This window comes from Calonectris borealis, chromosome 20 (genome assembly GCF_964195595.1).
Source record: "Calonectris borealis chromosome 20, bCalBor7.hap1.2, whole genome shotgun sequence".
Lineage (NCBI taxonomy): Eukaryota > Metazoa > Chordata > Aves > Procellariiformes > Procellariidae > Calonectris > Calonectris borealis.
Window position 1 is genome coordinate 10310770 of NC_134331.1, and position 22901 is coordinate 10333670.

Here is a 22901-nt window from a genome sequence, read left to right on the forward strand (position 1 = left end):
GGCAACTTCATACGCCAGCAAAAAATCAAGATAACATAGAACAGTACAAATCATTTGTTCTTTTAGAAGAAATTGCTGAATGAATGCCAAGTTGGTACCATGAGTAGAGTGGAAAGTTAATATTTCCTAGCTTTAATATTTATTGAGACATTTTCTAAGTGACAACTTGATTTCCCCCTTTCTCGCTTCCTAAGCATAACTTCTCTCTGTAATTTTGTCACTGTAGCTAGGCAACTTCATTGAAAAATACAGTCTCCTCTAAACTACAGCTCTTCAGTTTATCACTCCTTAAAAACTTAAGAACACAGGTAACATTTGCCTTGAAATTGAAAGTAGTTTATTTGAAGGCAATGTGCGTTTGTCAATGCTTTGTATCACGTCATATTTTACCTGTCAATTTACCACACAAAGCTAGTGTTCCACAACATGTAAGACAGTGTATAAATGAATTTTCTTACCCAATTAGTCCTAGAAAAAGTCTACAAGTCTGGACAGTTGTACATATTTTGTCATTGCCAGAAGCTCCAGCAAGTGCAACACAGCTTTTTTATTTTCCATGTCCAGGAGCCTGAACTGACACAGATCTTATGAAGAAGTTATCCAGTACTCAAGTATGCTACTCCAAATCCATTTTTCTGTGTCCATCTGGACTCCGAACCTTACAAACTATGAAAGTAAGACAACAGCAAGCTTCAAGTTTTGCCTTCTGATCACTTTCTTATGCTAATGGCCAGTTCCAGCATCTAGCACTCAACTAACAATAACAAAAAAATTACAGCTTGAAGGATCAGGATGCTGCTTTATGCATTGTCAAATGCCGGATGTCTTTTGTCCCAAGAAAAAGAACTGATGTCTCCGGACTCATTCTGAAAAAGATTCTGACAAAATTACTAACATGGAAGAGTTATTTATGGTTTGTTTGTTTTGATTTTCTCCTCCCCCAAATAACACAATTTATCTGCAGTCTTGATTTCAAAGCAGCTGGTCCCCTTCCTAAAGGCTCCTTAGGGCACTAACTATGTATCTGTTAGCTTGTCTTCTGAAAGAACTGAGCCCTTATCTAGCACTTTTGCCAGATTTGTTATCTGGGGCAGGGAAGAAGCACTAAACTTCTCATCACTGTACATATATCTCAGTAATACTTTTTAAAAAAAACTGTGTGATTCTCTGTGACCTACCTTCAATCTGAAGGGCAGCAGGCAGCCCACAAGACAGATTTTTTTTTTATGACAGAGAACATGCCTAAGTCTTAAAAATAATCTGCCATCCTTTGCAAAAGTTTTAATAGCAATTTTTTATTAAAGCCACAGAGTTTTGAGGTGGTTGTTCATGGAAACCTAAAAATATTTGGAAAACACTTAAGTCTCGCGATTCTTAAAACAGACCAAAAACAACTCTCTCTAGCAAAGTCTTCATGAGATAACATCGTTCCGTATTCCTACAAATCTCTTTGTCTGATGTTGTAAAGACTAGACCAATTCCACAAATCCCTTGGGATTTATAAGCAAATTACAGGAGTAAAAAGCAGAACAAGTTAGCAGACAATCTTTACCTCCAACCTTTAGAGCAACTGAAATAGGATATACAAATAAATTACTCTTATGAATAGCATTAGCAAATTTGACATCAGTTGCCTCCGTTACTCCATACAAAGGGTGAGAAAGTGTATTTGTCTGGAATGGTTGATACTCTGGACAAAGTCACAACAGATTTGTTACATTTTGAGCACAAAAGTAGATGATTTTGGGGGGGGGGAAGCACCTATAAGATGACTTAGATAACACAACTTTTGCTATCAGCATAAATATCTTTCAAGTTACTCCCATATAACCCAATACAGTTTCATTATAAGGCTGAGCCAAACTAACAACTGCCAGTCTCTTAGGGAGAGGTATATCACATTTCTGCCACACCAGCAGCACAGCTTCTGTCCTCTGAGCAGACCCTGGTGCTTGTCTGATCATAGGTTAAAGCAACTCAGCTCACTAATCAAAGATATTCAGTAAATCAATTTAACTCAGTCAAATGAATACAAGCATGAGGACAAGTATGTGGTAGGAGGGGATGAAATAAGAAGACAAAGCTCTTTATTCAAGCTACATCGTAAGACCAACCCTTTGGTTTTAAACCAATACATAAGTCCCATTGGAATCTATCACTTCAGAGATATACAACTTAGATTTAAATATATCCCAAGGTCTTCAAACTACACTGAAGACCATAACATTCAAGTTGCACAGAGAAGGGTTACTATGATATTCTTAATTTGAAAAACAAAGTTCCAAAATTATGCAGAGTCTATGAATAAAAACAAAATTTGATTTTCTGCTTATGAAATAAGCTTTCTATATACTAGTATGTCCTTTTGAATAGAAGAATTTGGAAGCACAAAGGCAATACAACCTGATGCTAGCCTTAGGCTGAAGCTGTAATCCAACTTGAGCTGCCACTGATGTCTCTGCTTCCCCTGCCCAGTTTCACCATCCCATTCCTCCTTTTGAACCTGCAGCCAATTGTGCAGATGCACGTGATGCTAGTTCAAGTAGCTGATGGAACAAAGAAAATTTAGTTTTCAACCAGATCTGCTCGCCGATTCAGTTTATAACACAGCCACACGAACACTGGAATTAGTGTATGGAAAGCAAGAGAACCACCTCTTTACCAGCTACCCACACTCTGGTCACCCTAAAGCTACTGCAAAAGCACATTCCCTGGCTCGGGTGAGCTGCAAACCATTCCCAACCAGGTAGCTGCTGCCAGCAGAAGGTGCCACCTCCTACTGTACATTCACACTGCCTCCTTGGAGCCAGCACCAGTAGTTACCTCCACCTACAATGAGCCAATCAGGGAGTCGTACTAGCGGAAAACTAATCCTATCAAAATATATAAAAAGGGATAAAAAAGAGCAGCCAGCACAAGGGAGATGGAGCAATGAATAACCAGAGTAGGTCTTACTCTCTTGGCAGCAGCTAATTGTTAGATCGACTTACACTGTATCAAGCTATATATTTAGCATCTGGAAGTATCAGACATCGAAGCATTTCTTTCACTCTTGCTCTCCTCCTTCTTTTGCTTCCACCCAGAGGAAGACTGACTCTCACACCTCAAGGCAAGAATCAGCTGCTGTGTTTAACACCTACAACCGCAGAGCTGAAAGACGTCTTACTGATGCAAGAAGCAGCAGCCACATTAGGGAAACCCAGTCATACAACACTGAATGGTACAAACGCTTTGAAGAGAGGCCAAGGAGAATTACCAGAATACAAGAAGGGCAAGAAGAATTACAGCTCTGAAAGCCATTTTTCCCTACACTCTTAAACCTACTTTGCTGTCGTCTCCCTAGAGGAATATGCTCTGGGGACAGCAATTGGCAGCTCCTCAAACAAACCTGTTGCTTGGCTGCAGAAGAGTTGCCATGTTTTCTTGTTTGAAAATCCAGTAAGAATAGATCCTGATGTTTACCTTACTATGTATATATAATAAAATGCATGAAGTTTTGACTGTCAGAATACAAAACATTTTACTCCACATCTTTTCTCTCACCAAACTATGGAAGGATTTTTCTCCCCCCTAACTAACAGACTAGACCTAACAAAACCCCTGTTAACTCTGGGGAAGGTTCCAGATGTACATTAAACACATTTGTTGGGTAATTGGTTCAGGCAGGATGTTCTGCAAAGTTGTAGCTCAAAGCTATAGAGTCTGTCTACAAAAGAATTACTGTATTTTAACAAAGCAGCTTTTCTTAAAAGCATGACTTAGCTCTGCTTTGGTCACACTACAGTCATTCATAATATTCATGATTCAAGATACAAGATAATCAAACAGAAAAGGAAGAATCTGTCTTCAAAGTTTCCTACCAAAACTCAAAGGCAGTAGCATAGCAAGCACAGAAATTTTATCACAGAACAGAGCTTACAAGTAAACAGATGCCCACCCTCTACAACTGCCTTTGCTCCAATTGCCCTTTACTATATTGACATTTTAAGTATTGCAAATGCCCAGATCTGCCTTTATCCCTCACGATTTGACTCAATGAATGGAAGAAGCCATTTGGAGCTATCCCACAGAGTGAATTTTTTGAGCTTAACACAAATACGCAAATCTATGAAAACAATTCCACAGATGTATTACCTGCTTTCAGATTTAACATATCTATGATTACTTTGACAGCAGCTACAATTCTTGTCAAACACAGTAACTTTCATACAAACATGGACTATCTCACAATCCTGCCACCCTTCCTATACGCATCCTCCCTTTTGCATCCAGCCTGTATTTAGGTAACAGCATGAAATAAGTGTACCAAAATAAAAAGGTTAATTCTAGAAATGCAGTGAAAATGGATGTATTAGAGTATTAATCTGCTTTCCTGACTTAGGTTGAAGAAAAAGCTATGGGCTATTACACATCCAGCCATCAACCAGCAGGAAATTATGGCGACGGAAATGGTTCTTATTTGCAGGTACGTCAAGGGTTGTCCTTCGTAAAACCCAAGCAGCAAGACTCTTGAGGATCCTTTTATTTCTCCAGAGGATGAAATACCTATTCAGCAGTGATAAAGTGCCAGCCTCATTTCTGCCATAACCAAAAAAGTTGATGCTTTTTTTGGGCTAGAGGAGGGCAACTTCTTTGATATTTCTCAAATAGGAGAAATTGTTGTCTTTCCAAAAAGAGGCAGTGGTATAGGGGGAATGGAGGGTTCTTGTTTATTTTTAGACAATATTTAATAGTCAGGTGCCATAGCCCATAAATCAAGAAAAGCTTGGTTCCCTGGTCAATAGCCTTGTTTGTTGTGGATGTCAGGCTTGGAAGATACGTGTATATTTGCCCTCTACTCTAGGTGAACAGGCTCAAATATCAATCTATTCAAGGACATTTAAAAATTGAATTCCTGACAAGTTTTGTGAAAATGGGTCACTGCCTGGAGGAAAGAGACCTTCCCATCAGCACAGATTTTGCTGCTGCCAGAGCGTTCACAGGATTGGGTCACAAACGCTACATAGCATTATAAAGCACACAGGTGGTCTGACAATCTGCCATTCTTCGAGTCCAAGCTCTGAATAACTTTTTTTTTTCTTCTTCTTTTTTTCTTTAAACCAAGTCCTACTGGACTGATAAGCATGGAAAGAGATCTGGTTACAGAAATAAAGCATGCCTTTATATTTTGTGTTTGTCTTTAAAATGTTGCCTAGTTACTCCATAAACTATCACCAAACACTTAACACTATGAAGTGACTTGCAGCAAACATCTCTAACAAGCATAATAGGAAGACTGACAGGCACAAGTTTGTTTGCTGAGTACCTGCCTTACTGCAGACCAAATATACCCTGACACACTTATGCTCGCCATGAGATTTCTGCAATAGCACTGTTTATCCTACATTTCACCTCTACCTTTAGTTGTGCAATAATCTTTGCTTTGTACAGCTTAGTCATTCACTCTTCAATGTACATTCTGCAGCTTCACAAAAAGACAAGGGCAGTTTACAGGAATACAGTCAGTATTTTGCCAACAGTAACCCATTAAACATTCAAGTGAACTTTTCAGAAAGCATGTAATTTGCTAACACTATAAAGCTGACATTTCAAGTTATAATACCTAAATTTAATCAAGCCAGTACTGAGTACAGTACTATTTAAGGAAGCTGAACCTACACATGCCCAAAGCATCTGATGCGATACATGCACCAGTGCTAAAGGGGCTGGACAGTATCACTGTCAGGTTACTCTCTTTGAGAGGTTTCAGGTGACTAAAAGGAGGGAGACATCACAGGTATCTTCAAGAAAGGCGAGTAGGATCATTGCACTATCCTAAAAGCTGGAAGGAACCTCTGGAGGTCACAAATGATCGAGGACACTGACACTCTTTAGGGGAAAACCATCTCTCTTGATGTACTTGGAAACTGCATTTATCTTTTTCTTCTTGCCTTGCCATCATCAGCTTATTCATCTGTTGGTCAGTTTTTACATCCAAATCACATTTCTTTGAAACTGTCAAGCAATGAACTTGCAGAAATTCTCATTCTTTGACCTAAAACATGTAACACTAATTTATACTATAAGTAAGATCTAATTCAGGTGCACTCCACTCCTCATGGGTATCCAGTGCTTTTAAGATTTAGAATAATAATATTTATTGGTTTTGCTTCATCAGTGCTCAGACATTTTTTCCACAAAACACTGAGAGCCCCCAATGCTGGCTCAGACACCAGTCCATGAAGAATTACATCAGAACTCTCCCTCTAGCTCAATGCCGTCCACTTCAAAGACAAATACAGCAGTGCTGTTTTAAATCAATTACCAATTCCCAGCTTTGTCTGTTTACCTAGTATTTCCCATATAGCATGATACAAGACAGACAGACAGCGTCTACTACATTTCCTCGGCTTAGAAACCAGCCTCTCTGAGAAAGCTGTCAGGTTGAACTGCCACAAACCACTTCGACAGACCAGCATTTCACTCTTGCCTCTTTCGTGTACTTTGTCTAATTACTCCAAGATACCTCCAAGTCTTTAGTGAAGGGCTGAGAAAGCACCTCTTCACTGTGGGGTGGGGGCATTGATGTAGACACTCTATAGGTGTACCTGCTATTTGTTAAGTTAAAATAAAAGCTTTAAAAAAGTGATTCTATCCCTTACTCTAAAAGATGTGAGATTTGACATAAATTACAACAGCCATACTTCAGTTTTGCTTGCTGACTGACTGCTAAGTACGTTAATTACTATCAAATGAAGCATAGCAGAGGTCAGTCAAACCCCAGTCACGGTTTATCCTGCAACTTGTTTACAGTGAACCATAGCACTGAATACAAGTATTTCTTGCATGTCTACAGCAGACTTCATGACCACATTCATTATTCGCTCGCTCGCTCACCCGAGATAGCTCAAGCTGCTGCACAAGCGCTCCAGCACAGACATAGTGCAAGTGGCTATCCTAACAGCATCATCAAACCCTGGCAGAATAAGCAAAGCGATGAGTTGAGGCTATTTTAGAAGTCACTAGTTAGGTATTTGCAACATTAGCTTGAAATTACCCAAATTCCTAAAGAAAAAGTTATGACATTTGTTTTCAGAGTTGCTAGCCAGGGCTGAATCAGCATAAAAGGAGAAAACAAATAGCTGTTAGACTACGTCCTGCCCACTTAATGAAACTGTGGGTAGCTTCTCCATTACATACCAGATGGAATTTGAATTTTTTTTTGTCCTCATTAAGTTTGAAGAAGCTCAAACATGGTTTATGTTTTCACTGGCAGTCTTTCACTACCTTTATTAACTATCATTAAGAGAAGCTTTAGTAAGTCTAACTTAGAAATTAAAACAGAGTTGCTACATTTGTGAGCAGAAGTTAATAGGTAACACATTCCTTCCCTAGCAAATTCATTCAAACAGGTATGGATTTATAACAAGACTTGCAAACACCCCTAATCTGTTATGTAATACCAAATTTATTTAGCCTTTTGAAACGGGTGACTGCTGTAGTTTAGGAGATGAACAGAGAATACAAGTCAGCCTTCAGTTTGGAGAAAGACCAGAGAAAACTGCACAGTCCCAAGGGCTGATCCACACTGTGAGCAACAGCTGAGATTACAAACAGCCGATACATGAAGAGGGAAACAACTTCGACTGTGAGAGCACTCCCGATGTGCCACACCATTGAGCCAGTGGGGCCAGCTACAACAACCTAGGTGACTGATTAACCCTCAAAGCCAACGACTGGTTCTCACACAAGTGTTTAATGCAACTTAGCTGAAGGGCAGTAACAATCCATAAGGCAGCAACTTCTTAAACTGCTCCAGCTAGAGCTGCAAGGACTTACTCGCTTACGCTTATTGTTCTTCAAATGACACAGATGAGCAGTTCTCAGCCTTCCTGATTTGTGGCTCCCAAAGAGCTTTCCCGGTAGAAATGAGCAGCTCCTAAATCTTCTACGCAGGTCATCCCTATGCTTACTTTTCAGTTTTTATTTGCGTGCTGCTCAGAAGTAACCTAAGATTAGTAGTAGTTGGCAAGCCACAGGCTGGAAAAGGTTTATTTAGACTGTAGAGTATTCAGCATAGCGGTGGTTTCTATTCTCCATCAACCCTACTTAAGTTGTTCTTTTTCCCATGTAGTACAATTTTGCTTAGACAAAGATTACATTGTCAAGCGAAACAATGATTCAGTGAGGTCCTTTAATTGTAATATCTGCCATTTAAGCACACTCATTTAACTTTTGCTCTTCTCCTTCCCAAACAAATAAGCAAACACAAACCACTTAACAAAACTGGCTGTGAACCAACTTTCACTCTAGTGGGCTCTTTCCAAGCTGCTTCATTATGCCTGAACTCCACAAGTTTGGAAAGATAGCAAGTATGATAACAGAAGATAGCTAGGCTTTCTAACTTCAACACAACATGGTCAGTGGTTTGGCTTTTTGTTCTCAGTCACACATAGGACAGGACACAGATCACCTAGCACATCACCCCACTCCCGATAAGGTCAGCCACACTATACACACCAGTGATTTTAACACATCGCCTAGCAATAGCTGTGCTACAAAGTTGTAAGCATTTTTTTGATGGATATTTTCTAAGACCCATAACAAGCTTTTTGATGAGTATGTTTATGTGAAAATATTTTAAGTCCCAGATTTGCTGTATAGACTTCTTATACCTCTGTTCTTCAGTAGTGGAGTCAAGTTACTACTTTTTCCAATCACTGAACACCATAAGAAGTTCTAAAACACTTTCCCAAGAGAACACATAAAAGCCACTGTTACAGTCTCATGAGACATTTCAGGAGACAAAAGCTCATGGGCTTCCACCACTTTATGTGCCAAACTGTTGAGGCTACCTTGTGAGTGTGGAAAAGTACAACACAACCAACTTCGTACGCTGTGCAATGTTCAAGATAAACATTTGTCTACAATTAAGATGGAGGGGTGGGGGGGAGATGTTAAGTGAGACAGTTCAAACATTAAAATCCTTTCCTCAAAGGACCCAAGTTAATGCCACTTTCTTATACTTGAAACACAGATTTCCTTTAAGTTTGATGCTGAATAGTTTTTAGAAGTTGTTCAACAATTCAGAGGACAAACACCTCGCTTCCCCTACCCTCTTGTGCCTAAATCACCACTAAATTCTCAATAAACTCTATTTCAGCACAACAATTTGAAATTGCACAATATAAATCCGTCCTTCAGTTTTTAAAGAAAAATTCACAGGTATATTCCTTGGGAGGAAAGACATTGACCTTCATTTCTTTAAGGTCAAAAGAGCTTTTACTCACATGCACTTGTGCACATACACAGGCATTTTCTTCTCCCCTTTACCATTTTTCTAAACATGAGCATCATATATTCCTTATGCTATTTACAGGAGGGAAATGCTTAAAACCCTCTTCTCTCTCTTTCCCTTGAGCACATAGACCTGATACAAACATTTGTTCCTGGAAGTATAAAGCACCAACAATTCATCTGATAGTTTCACTGTATCTGCTGATAATTAAAGCAATCCTTCCCTATCAGTAACTGAAACTGTCATGAACAATCATTGTTTACAGAATGGCTTCGATTGGTGCTTTTTGCTACATAACTTAATACTGTTTCCATCTAAAAATCTAGTGTATATTACCTTAAAGGGGGGTAATATCTCACTATGGAGAGCAGGAGGGGAACAGGAGGAGCAGCTCCCACCAACCACAACTTTCCTCCACCCATTTTCAGAACATAATACCCCCTTTCTTCCAGCCTTAGTCTTCAATAAGAAAGAGATGTGAAAAACAAGGATACGAGAAAGAAGAGGATAATCATTGTAGGAATTTTTGACCCAGTAACTACCGTGAATTCATTCCTGTACTAAAGGCAATGTTTCCCTGTGGTTTTGTGGGGAAGGAAAAAAAAAAAAAAAAAAGAAAACACACTTAACCTCATCTTTTAAACCTATTTCATTTGAGATGCCGAATGTAACCATGAACAGCTACTGCTTTAAAAAGAGATACAATGACATTTTACCAGTTGCCTCTTCTCAGACAGTTTAACACTTCAGTGTAGTAAGAAATAATACTTATAGAAAGCACCCCAATAAAGACTAATTAAGCTCCATGCAGTCATAATAAACTAATAAACTAAGTTTCTAATAGTCTCATCAGCCTCTTAAAAGCCAGCTGCAGCAGAATCCTGCACTCCTACCACTCCCACGCACTGCACAGTGAGGCTCACGCTAACCCCTCACACCCCACAACCCTCCAGTGTTACAAAGACAGACTATTACAATTTAACCCACATACACTTTTATATGCAGGTTAAAGTAAACTTACTGATGTGGCAAGATAGACCACATGCAATCAGAATCGGTATCACACACTGCAACTGCAGAAAGGGAAGGACCAAAACTAGCAGGTAAGGATGATTTCCCAGTAGCCAGCAAATTCTCCTGCAATTTCCTGATCCATCATCCTCAAACCTCAAGTTCATGAATTCCTCAAATGGCTTTTTGGACGAGCATAGGCTTTTAGCACATTATATCCTGAGACACAGACTATCACAGTTTAGCTATGCTGTTAAGAAAAATTTGCTTCTTTTTGTTGTTTTGACTATGACACTTGTGATTTTCAAGTAATGACCCTTTGTTCTTGCACAGGAAGAGATGGGGTGGGGGGGAGGATCACTACTCCCTCTCCCTGTGCCACTTCAAATTTAGATTTCTGTTATATCTGATCGCTGAATGCAGTTTTGATAATTTCAGTTGTTCTTTGAATGTCTTCCTGTCATATTTCCTCTTCGCCCAAAGCAGGGAAAGGCCACAGCTGCACAAAGTTTTGAAGATAAAATGTATTACAAGTCTACAGCAAAAGCGTTTCCTGGTTTGATCCCGCTTCCAGTTACTCCTCATGTTTTCTACCTGATTTATAACCATTGCTGAACACTGAACGTAGATTTCCACAGATGTTTCATTCCTTACAGCTCCTACTCAAGCAGTAACAGCTCCAACATTACTAAAGTTCATTCCCCCCACTACACCCCACGTGTGCCACTCCACAACAGCAGCCTCGCACACCATTTTAACCTCCTATACACTCCGAGGTGCAGTTCTTCACACTGGGCTCTCATTTTTGCTATCCTGGATAACAACATAAGCCAAGCATCCCTCACAACCTCTTCTCTTTTTCAGACAAGAAGTTTATAAATGAGAAGCATGAACACAAGCACAAGTTCCACAGGGTTTTCAGTAGTAACCCTGCCAAACAGTAAATGCAGAAAACAATGGACAAGATTGGTCAATCTTTAACCAGTTCCTTACATATATGAAGGCCTTTCCTCGTATTGCAGTTACTTACGAGCCTCTGGTTAGGATCATTATCAAATTACTTTTGGAAAGCCACATAGGTCATATCAGATAGCCCTCCCTTGTCCATACAGATTAATTCACAGATCAATGCATTTGCGAGGCATTACCTCTCTTTAAAAAAGCCGTATGGAGTCTTTATATATGATTATATGTGTATGTATGTTCCTGCAAAGCTAGTTTTATACTTTGGAACAGTTTCTACCAACATGTTAGGCACCAATCATGAGCATACTGCTCTTCATGTTCCCAGATCTGAAAAGGAATCGCAAAAAGATGGCACTCATAGCTAACATCTGGGTGCTTTGGTACCCAATGTTTTGTGCCAAAATGTTCACATGCAGCACAGTTAGTCGGTCAGCTATTCCATCTCTGAGCTTAACAATTTGGTTCTTGCAGTTTGCTACCATCATTTTTTTATTTACTAATTCTTCAGTTCGGGATTCCTTGATGTTTTCCTCAAAGGAATGTTCCCAGCTTGAGAACTTCCCCGAGCAACTTCATAGCAGACACACATAAAGAGGTAGTTGCATTTTTCCCTGCTTTTTCTTCCGGGTTTTCCTTCTACACATCATCTGATGGCTTTACCATCACCCTGAAAAAGCCCTAGAATAAAAAGAATTTTAATGCCCCAGAGTATTCAAAAAGCCATGAGTTTTTATTCACCTTGCTTTATGAAACAGCAGACTAGAGGTACACAACACCTTGCAACTGTGAATCACTGAGGAAGGCACACAAAGTCTGTCAGGAACACCTAAGCAGCCAAATACCTGAAAGCATCCGGTATGGACAAGTGAAAGGAAGCTAGATATATACTGAGATATAAATTGGCAATCATGTCGGTGATGTGAGCCTCGGGTTGTTGAAGACGAAGAGCAAGACACCACCAGCCCCTCACCCCTTCTCTCCACTTGCTAAGTGATAAAAATTGCTCCTACTTCTTCTTGCTTCCTTGCCAGAGCATAACAAAGAAATTTAAGTAAAAAGGAAGGGGGAGGAAAAAGGAGCTACTGCAATTGCTATCAGTAGCAGTTATAGCATAGCTAAACTCTTAGTTCAACACCCCAGAGGAATGCAGACATGACTGCCAAAAAACAGTTATTGTGCAAAACACGCAACACCTAGCAATGCTGTCACAGTGCAATGTGCTGTCAAGATTAGAATACATTTAAGTTTTTGTTGCACAAGCAATAATGTCTTGATGTATGTCATCTGAAGGCTAAAGCCAAGCAGAAGTGAATTATCCATTTCACAACTACCTAGAAATAAATGGAGTTTAAATTAAACTAAAGCTTCAGAGTAGAAGCAGGTGCTGGCTGAGTAATATGCACAAAATGATTCATCTCATGAATGATTTCATAAGTTGGATGCACTTAGTCTTGAATTCCTGTCTGTAGGCTAGCACAGTCACAATTCAATTATGAGGCCAGCTTGCATAGCAAGTTTTAAAATTAAAATCATCGCCAGTTGGTCAGAATATCAACCGAAAAGACCATGGAACTGGCTAATCTGCTGCAACACTTCACTTCAGAAGCAGGGAGAAAACAGCCAAGGCACCAAAGAAACTAAGAATTCTTTATGTAACAATTGCCACTCCTGTCTCATTTTTAAATATAAGAAAGTTATTTCCTGAAGTTACACAAAAAAATTTGCGTCAACCCTTTAAGTAACACTTCTAAGCAACTGAGGCTTAAGAAAAAAGTTGTTTACTGTAAATATCATCATGCCTAATTAAGTTTGTAACCTTGAGGTTGAACACCAATAAAGAGCAGGCATACAAACACATTTTGACACAGAGAAAGTCAAAGGTTAGGAACTGTTGTCACCAGCACTAAAGTACTAAAACTTTTCCAACAGTAACAAAAAAAGTTAAGAAAAAGACATGATGGTATACTATAACCGAGTTCTGGAAACTAAGTTCAATTGAGTTTGTTCAATAAGTAATTGCTACTGATGTCATTCAGGGATGGTGTAGCAAGGCATAATAATTTAAATCAAGAAAATAACTTTCACTGAAGCACACAGATTTAATACCAAGAGAAAAGTGAGGGGACAGAGGTGAAATATTGCACAATAGGTTCAGCTGACAGAAGCATTTCTCATTTTCCGTCAAATTCAAAAATAATGAGGCGGAAGACTGCTTCAGCATAATGGATTTCAGTTTTTTCTACTTCATTTCTTGATCCAAGAATCTCTTTCCCTCCACTCAGCCATTAAAACCACTGTATATCACATTCCTCTTGGTATACAAACCAATCTTGATGTTATTGTTATTGTCACCTAAGTATTTATATTCCACACCAGCCTGACTGGACGAAGTGAAAACACAGAAATCACAGTGTAACAATAAAGAGACCTATAAATCTTTCTTCACATTACATTTACCAAGCAGCTAGTTCTGCTTAGATTGCCATCCTGCACTTTGTAACTAGTTAAAAAGCTTTGGGAAATCTTTTGGTAAGTCAAGATGTAATGAAAATATCAAGAATATTAATTGCACATATAACAGGTTCTATATACTCCTCACATAACAGAGAATGCTAGTCATCACTCCCAGGTTTTTAGTCTCAGAGCAATTTTTTCCTCTTCTATTTGAAGATTTAATAGACCTTTAAAGAAAAAAATTGTCATATTTTAGTTTCAATTCTTTTCTTCCATATCTTCGGGGGAGGGGGGAAGGGGAACACAAACATCCCCAAAGGGAGGACTTAAATCAAGATTAACTAAAAATATAGATCAATACACTGTTTTTAAGAGAGAAGTACTGCATCTGTAGGCAGAACTCGCTTCAACACCAGGTGTTCACTTCACGTATTACGCTGTTTCCGATAAACCTTCTCTGCAACAGGATTAAAGGCAGTCCGAAAATATCAGTGCTAATTTAGTGCTCATCAAGATGTCCTCAGGGAAACAGGATAAAAAGGAGAGACTAAGCATAATTATACAAGAGTAATATTAGTAGGCAAGCTGGTCTTTGGCAACAAAAAGCAAACAAGTTTTCCTTAATATTTCTTTCAAAGCACTTTTAAGAGTCAATGAATAAAGAGGCATAATAGAACAATGTCATGCTTCGTCTAGAAATACAGTGAAGAATAGGAAGGGAGGAGGGAGAAGGGAAAGGCAAGTATGGTAAAAGCACTAGAGAAAAGTTTGTATTAGTGCTGCTTTCACACAATCAAGTCTCCCTTGCTAGTAAAATAAAGATAGTCATAGATGAACTATTAGACTTACAGAATTAGTTTTCTTAAAGAAAATCTTAGTCCCTGTCAAAACGTTTTCTTCTTACTGCCTATAACTTTTAGCAGTACAGAAGAACACTAGCAAGTCTTGCAAATTGTATTACCAAACAGAATTAAGGTCAGTGTTGTCACAGGGATTAGGATACCAATTCCTTATGACCATGTCAACTGTCCAGCAGCCGTGAAAAGCTCAGTCTAGCATTCTTTTGTGAAGCACACCAACTCCAACCCTATGCATTTATGCATTTGATTTCTGTCTAGGGCTAAACAATTTCAATATGCTAGAAGCCCCTGGGTTATGTACTTACTGCTTCAACACAACATTAGGAAAATGAAGAGAAAGTACAGGAGAAATCCACTAAACCACCTGCGAAGTAACACTCACCCTACTACCACACTACTTTGAAAAATAATTACTAGGGGAGAGAGAGGGGAAATCCAGTATGTAAAGCTGAATTGCATGTTATTATCTTCTGAGGTCAAGGCACTAGGTAATGAGTCTTTTCCTGAAGAGAAATCCTGACTGTCATAACCAGAACGCACCCAAAGTCTTGCTTGTTTTTAATATGACTGTGTTCACATTCAATCTTTACTACAAGTCTTGCAGAAAAGGCAACACTTACGAGATCAAGTAATCAATGAGGTTTGCTTTTCCTTGCAAAACTTGTTTCTCAAATCCCTGCATCACAGCTGTACCACCACTGAACTGTTCAGCTGCAACACTCAGCCATTAAAAACAATTCTGCATCTCTGTCTTTCTTGTGACAGCTTACACTAATTCAATAGATCTCTCTGGAGAATACTGTTCCCTCTCCAAAATGGCAAACTGGGTTTCTTGAACATATGCTCTGTTTTACAGCTCCTCCCCCATGCCCCTTTGTCCTCCCTGTTTAACAAGCACTGAAATAGATTTTCAGCCCATTCTCCTCCTCACTAAAGGGCACAATGAGAGCTGACCTGTGAAGACTGCGCGGCTGAAGGTCCTCCTAAACAGGAAATTCTTCAAGGGGACAAGAACAGAGAAGCAGTTTGATGACTGGCAGTTAGCAATGCTTCCATACAACCTTTTCCTAACAGAGAGCGCACTGTGAAGTGCAGTGCTCCGTTTATATAGCCAGTTTAACAAAATGGAGTATTTCCAGCAACATTTAAGACAAGGAATAACTATGGAGATGCACAGGCGTCAGTTGTTTCTGCCAACCAAAAAGCCTTTTGTTTCCATAATCTGTAACAGAAATCTATGTTTTGTTGTTTAAGCATAAATATTATTTTAAACATACAAAACTTCAGATTAGCAGAAACTTGAAGTTGATCTCTAATCATCCATGCTCTGAATTAAAGGCATGAGAGCATTAAGATACTGAGTAACAGTTTACTCCCAGTGTACCCCCAATTACCATCACAGAAAAATTGTGTTTTAAGAGATCAGGCTGTTCAGAGTCACAGCTCAGGTCCAGGTATCCTGTTAATCAGTGTAAACACATCTCACAAACACCTAGAAAATTAGTAGTTTGCAATTAGCTACAAGAAAAGTAAACATGATTATACTGAACAAAATACCACTGAACAGGCCAGAAAAATACAGCCAACCATTTTCATTGACCTAAATTAGTATGGTCATATTATCCAAAGGAATTGCATTCCTATGGTTTCAATTTCAGGTTTGAATCTTAATAATTAAACTCTAGATGTCAAATACTGGAAACACAAAAGTCACTCATATCAAATGAAATCTATGAATATGCTATAATAGCAATATCATGACTTGCAATAATACTGGAAAAATTAATCTTCCCTACCCCACTCTCTCTACCACCCTATCTCTATCTCCCAAAGCAACTCTGTGCACAAACATGGACATGAACTGTAGAAGAACAGTTTTATAGTTATAACTATGTGTTAGTAACTTATCAGCAAGAGCATCTTGGTCAAGGATTATGCTGCAAATAAGTGGTAGAAGAGACGCTGATGACTTAATCTGAAGCATTGTGATTAATAAAGTTCTTGGTTAGAGATCTATTTCTACTAGCCAAAAATTTCTGATACATATTTTCTATTTCATCAGTTTAAGACTGAAAGTCTAGCAAAACATAAGGCATAGTTAGAAGATTGAGGAACGCTTTGCGCATTATGTTAAATCCCTGGCTGGCAGGGAAAACCTAGCTCTTCCTACCAAATTCTAAGCACACTCTGTAGTAGTTGACCTTGTGTTGCCACTGATAACCAAAAAATAAGTTGAATACTGTAATAACGTCCTACTGTTAAGACAAGTATTATTTGATGTCCTAATGACTAGAAAACCTTAGTTGTTTTAAACCTTAGTTGTTTTAATTGCAAGTTTTATTTATATGGAGACTTAAATTCAGTTCCCTGAAGTGCCTCTTTGTCTCTCTGCATCAGGTCCCATCTAGAAGCTCTGGAAACAAAGAGGGACCAGCACTGAGCAGTGTTAGGGCCAGACTTCTCCACTCACCCCACTTCAGACAAATACTTGCTAGTCATTCTCACCATGGCTGATCACTACTTCACAAGACTATGTAAAGCCAGGGTGCTGTATAAAATCACCAATACAAACAGCAGTGAGTCTCATACTTCAGGCAAGCATATCTCCAAAAGAAGTCTGTACACCACCTTCCTCCTAAAGGAAGCAGCGTCTGTAAACAGCTTCATGAATCCATTGTAAGTTCAGAAGCAGCACTGTTTTCCTCTTCCTCTGGAGGTCTCTTCCTCTGATCCAGCCCAATCAGGCAAGAACAGTTTGCTTAGTAAAATGTTTGCCAAGCACAAAACTGCTAATGCCTGTTCTAGAGTTTTTACTTATCCTTGGCAATGCAATTGTGAAGGCAAACCATCAACGTAAAGTTTACCGGCTGACTGCCATCACTTGCCAAAATAAGCAGGGAGTAGCTCCATACAGGTGAAGGGCACCAGAAACACAGATTTAGTTAACCTTGAAGAAGTTATTCCCTAAAAAATTGATCCTGTTGCATAGTTTTCATCTATTCTTATTCCAATCTATGGCTTCATTCTTTCAAATGAAAAGAATCCGGATAATCAAAACCAAAAAGAAAGCAAGCACAGAAAGACACAGAGATTTGATACAAAATAATCCTCCATATATCAGTATTGAAAGAAAACAAGACTGTAACCAAACATAGACCATCATGTGAAATTTTTTCATTTCATCTTCCAAAAATAGTAAAATTTGTACACGTAGCAAGATCTCCAGAGATATAAATCAGTACTAGCATGGTATGTGAACAAATATATAGAGCACCTGAAGTGCGATAACTACTGACATTGACTTACTTTATTAGAGGACTTTTGAAAAGTTCTTGAGATAATTTCAAAAGATATTGTGCTTTTAGAGTGGGAAGCTCTTATCCACAAGCCGCTTGAGACTGCTAGGAATAAACTCCTTAAAATAATCTTAAAGTTTGCTCTATTCTTCCATATACACTTGTTATCAGGGGTCCTCTGATCTGAGCTGTTAGAGGCTGTTGTTCTGGTCAAGAGGCCATAGTTTTTCTTTCATAAAAACACGTAAGAACAGAGCCCCAAATATCCGTTGAGAAATGTGACAACTCTTGGTGGCCCCAATTTGCTGCTCTTCCATTGCTTGCCCCTCCAACACCACACTCGGTGGCAACAGCATAGTTTCTTCTAGGGTGGAAAAGCACTCAGCAATCCAGCAACCTGTAGTTTATTATTAAGCAGCCCTGAAGACAAAGGCACAACTGAAGAAACAAAGACTTACAGTGATTTATTTAAAGACAGGAAATGTCTTTTTTAAAAAGATTTACATTTAAATGGTTGGTTAACCTGGTAGCAGAAACAGTGTTTTCTCAGCTTGTGTGAACTAGGTCAAATAGCTTTTAACCTACTTCCAGTACATCTATACCAGGTCTGCAGCAGAAAACACAGTAAATTTTTCAGACCTGCCTCTTCATTACACACACTTTTCTAGATACAACATGCTCCTGTTTCCAGATTGGTAAAACAGCCACCTAAATATGAACCAATATTGGATGGTACGAGCTGTGTTTCCAACATACTATGTCAGAAGTGCAATTTTACAATTTCAACAGCATGCATTTATTTCAACACATTTATATAAAGTCACATTCACAGTTTTCATATTTGTTCAGCACAGCCTTAAAGCCAAAATTCATAAACTCTCTATTCTACTACAGAAATGACCTATACCAGTTTGGAGAAGAAAAAAAGAATTTAAAAAAATCTTCAAGGTTAAGCATTTCCCTGACCTCTTTTTGAACGCAAACATACTATTGTTTCATTGTCACTTCAGATTATTTGTCAGCTGCCAAAATGCCAACATTTTTATAGAATTAGAGAGACAAGTCATTAACATACTTTAGCTTTCCCTTTTCAATCACACTTCTCCATTCTTACTTCATTCAAAGCCAGTGCACTAACATCTTTTGACATGAATCTTATCTCTTCTTTCTTTAAGAAGAAAGTATTTCTACTACAACTTTGAGTGCCACTGGCACAGTACGCTTCCTATTAGTGTTAGTTTGCTTCTGTGCCTCAGTAAGTCCGACAAATATGCCGACAGGGGTCAATCTCCAATTATTTCTATTCTGAAAGTTTAAGGTTCTGGGTAAGAAAGCTTCCCCCACTCTCCCTTTAAGTACTAGAAAAGATTCTGATCACGTTAGAAATTACTATATAGCTGGACAATGAAGCTCCCAAGTTTTACGTACATTACAAAGAGTTGTCAACTAACTGTTAAGTTACATTTAACTAATTCTTACCTTGTAGCATGCATCTATATGCAGATTCAGATATTGCATAAATGTGTGGTGGCATTTCATGGCGCTTCTTCCCTCTGTACATCTCAATAATGTTTTCTGAATAAATCGGGAGGTTCTTGTAAGGATTTATAACTACGCAGAACAGGCCTGAGTAGGTCTTAAAAAAAAAAAAAGAGAAATGTTTCTGTTAATAAACAGTATTGAAATAGAGCCATAAAGAGCAGCAACCTTTTTTCACAGGTTCTATAATATTTATCTAGAACAAAATTGAGGTCCTTTTGTTGAGCAACTCAAAGTACATGCTATATTCAAATTATTGGTTTCTAGTTCTCTTAAAAGACTCTCTAATTACCTGCATAAAGAGTAATTTAAAGACAATAAATGTGAGTAAATATGAAGTGGAGCACAGATATTTAAATCTCCCTTCCATTTGCCAAGTTACAGGATTTATGGACATCTTTTGATGTTCAACTCCTTCAGTAAAATGTGCATTCAAAGTTATTTTTTCATTGTTGAAGGAACTGATGATCTCAATTACTCTAGTAAATAATTTGGATACAGAAAAAGCCTATTTCCAACCACCACTATTTCTGCCATCCTACTATTTTCTCATATCTGTATGTCTTTCCTGCTCATCAGCCTTTCTCAATCCCAAAGCAGTCTCCTCCTGGAGAGGTCATTCCCTCCACTGTCCCACCCCAGCTGATGGATAGCCTGGCAGCTGGCACTGCAGACATTTCATAGTCTGCTTTTAGAGTTGATACTGAACAGAAGTTACCAGGACTACTATAATATCAAGAAACTGAAGCACAAATTTTACATTGCTTGTTTCTTTGACTCTTATCGAGGCATTCCTGTTTTGTCAAAAAATGCCTCAAGTTTTACAAAATTGAGCACACATTGCAAACGATACATACAGGTCCACATTTCCCTGTGAATGAAGTATCAAAGACTACTTCAGAACAGTTCAACCTCTGCTCCATAGATGTTATTTACAAGGAAGTGATCATATAAATATATGAAAGAAAAATGTATTCAGTCAGCTACTCATACTTCGTCATCTGGGAGGGACAGATGAGCATGGTCTGGTTGTATGGGCCTTACTAGGGGTCAAAGCTAAGCTCACAGACAGCTTTGTACTATGAAAAAAAAAAAAAAACCAGCTAATCCATGGTGTTTCCCGGAACCAAGGCACCCGGATGGCTGTTGCCTTTTCAGAAGCAACCTAAATTGATAGTTTTTAACAAAGCAAAATCTCTCCATTCACCTTTATTTCATTGCATGCTTTGAAAGTGTATTCTTTTTGGTCATTAATATTATTCACATCTTTACTAGCATAGGAATGTTAGCAAGAGAGACCAGTTTTGATGGAAACGGGGAGTATCTTTCTGAATGTCAGGAAAACTGTGTTTCTTACCTTTGCAGGCTGAGAGGAGAGAAGGAATGGAGACAGTAAGCAGACAGCACTAACAGCTGCTCAGAGCAGGTAACTCATGATTCTTATAACATTTGTCGATTTAAAAAAATATTTCTGCTACATCTGTATAAAAAGAGTAGCTGAAATTCCTGATCTGCCTTTTTTTAGTACATAAAAGATTTTATTTGGAGGAAAAGGTGCCCTGTTCTTTCTACACCTACAAGGGATTCTGGAAAGGCCGACAGAAGGTGATCTCCAAATTGAGTCAGGAGCACCACTGGTAAAGAAAAAGAACTTGATTTTATGCCAGATATCCTAACATAAGGACATCTTATGTCCTTATAGGAAAATAATCTCTCCGCTTTGGTCAGATCTGCTGGACGATAAGCATCTGCAGTACCTTACCCAGCCAAACATCTTTGGTAATCAGGTATTTATTTCTCAAGAGACCTGATAACATCTGTTTCCTTTCAACTGACCCAAACATAAAGAACAACTTATCAGTCATTAACTCAACATAAGCATGGGGCTGTTGGCAAGTGGGAAGTTCCTCCCCAGGCTCTTTTCCAGCCTACCACTGTCCCTCTTGCCAGCATCGGCGTCCTGGCAGTAACTTACCAAGCTGGATACTACTGAAGATAAATTTCAAAAAGAATTGGTTGGTAATAGAATCAGTTCCCTGACCAAACTCATTCATGGCCACTAGTGATACTGTAGGGGAAAGGGAAGGCAGGACAGTTATTTTAACAGCATGGTACAACTGACTAAGGAGCTAATTAACTGATAAATACTGGAGCTGCGTGCCTAGCCAGCCATCTTCCCCGTTGTGCTCAACTGAGGTCACCCACGTTCATCTACAATTATTACAGGTGCCATGAAAGCATCGAGAATTACCACAAGCCTGATTTCCATTCTAGTCTTCAAATAAGGATAACTAGAAGAAAAACACACGATCACCAGCTCAAAATCACTGAACAGCACTTATGTTGTGTTTCTCCACTACAGCCACATCTAATGAAAAAAAGACTTGTTTATTGCTGACTGCAGATGAGATCTAGTCACAAGCAAAAGAATTCACACAGCCAAAGTCCATTTCCAGATCTGTCCCAACACGCCCTCTGACCAGTGTAATGGCATGAACTGGCTTAATGGCATGTAATGGCATGAACTGGCGAGCCATGTGCTGGCTTAAGCCAGCAGAGCTCTCTCCTCCAGGATGATTCTGGACTGTCACCCAGCAGCACTTCTGAGCCCTGGTCTGTTTTTCACCCACCCAGCTTCAGAGACTTGCAATTTACCTCCATGGGCTGCTGTTCTATACCTTACTGTGGACAGGAACTCTCAAAACTGTGACTGATGGTTAAGCTGTAAGGGTATTGCTGTATATACTAGCTATATTACAGAGTCTCCCTCTTTCAGGAGCAATACCTCAATATTTCTGCAAATTCATCTAAAACTTTTATCAATTGTTTTGGTCCTTTTATGTTCACAAAGGAAAGTGGTGTTTTTTCCCCAGTATCACTGCCCTTCCCCAGACATGAATAAACTGATCTGGTAAAAAGTAAAAAAAAAAAAAAAAAAATCTTAAGTGCTAGGATTTGAAGATTATCCTTCCCTCCTCCCCCCAGTTGCTTTGGCATCTTTTGTTTATTTCCCCAACACAGACATGGAGTAAATGTTATTACTATTTAGCTACATAAAGAATTGATAATTTATAAAAACAAACTCAACAATCCTTCAGAACTCTATTGATGATACTTAACCTGGAAGCCTTTCTAGACTATCTCCCCATGCAGTAATCGGATGGGTCACTGAACCTGGAATGATCAGAATAAGCAAAGTCCAGCTAGATGCCAACATAACTCAGCTCAACCTAGAGGAAGACCAGCAAATGTCCTGGGCAAATGAAAAGGGTTAATTTAGAATCATAGAATCATTAAGGTTGGAAAAGACCTCTAAGATCATCGAGTCCAACCGTCAACCCAACACACCATGCCCACTACACCATGTCCCTAAGCGCCTCATCTACACGTTTTACAGAATCATAGAATCATTAAAGTTGGAAAAGACCTCGAAGATCATCAAGTCATCATTAAGACGCTCTATATTGAACAGGGCCAAATTAGAAGTTATGAAGCACA

At 38.8% G+C, this 22901-nt stretch overlaps 1 protein-coding gene across 3 annotated transcripts in view; it reads right to left on the reverse strand.

The window, feature by feature from the left end:
• MYH10 (myosin heavy chain 10) overlaps positions 1 to 22901 on the reverse strand; it is a 104233-nt gene that overhangs the window by 68127 nt on the left and 13205 nt on the right. For all 3 annotated transcript variants that reach the window (XM_075169773.1, XM_075169772.1, XM_075169774.1), the window contains exon 3: positions 19344 to 19500. In XM_075169773.1, the coding sequence (XP_075025874.1) occupies positions 19344 to 19500 (157 nt within the window). The remainder of the gene's footprint in view (positions 1 to 19343; positions 19501 to 22901) is intronic.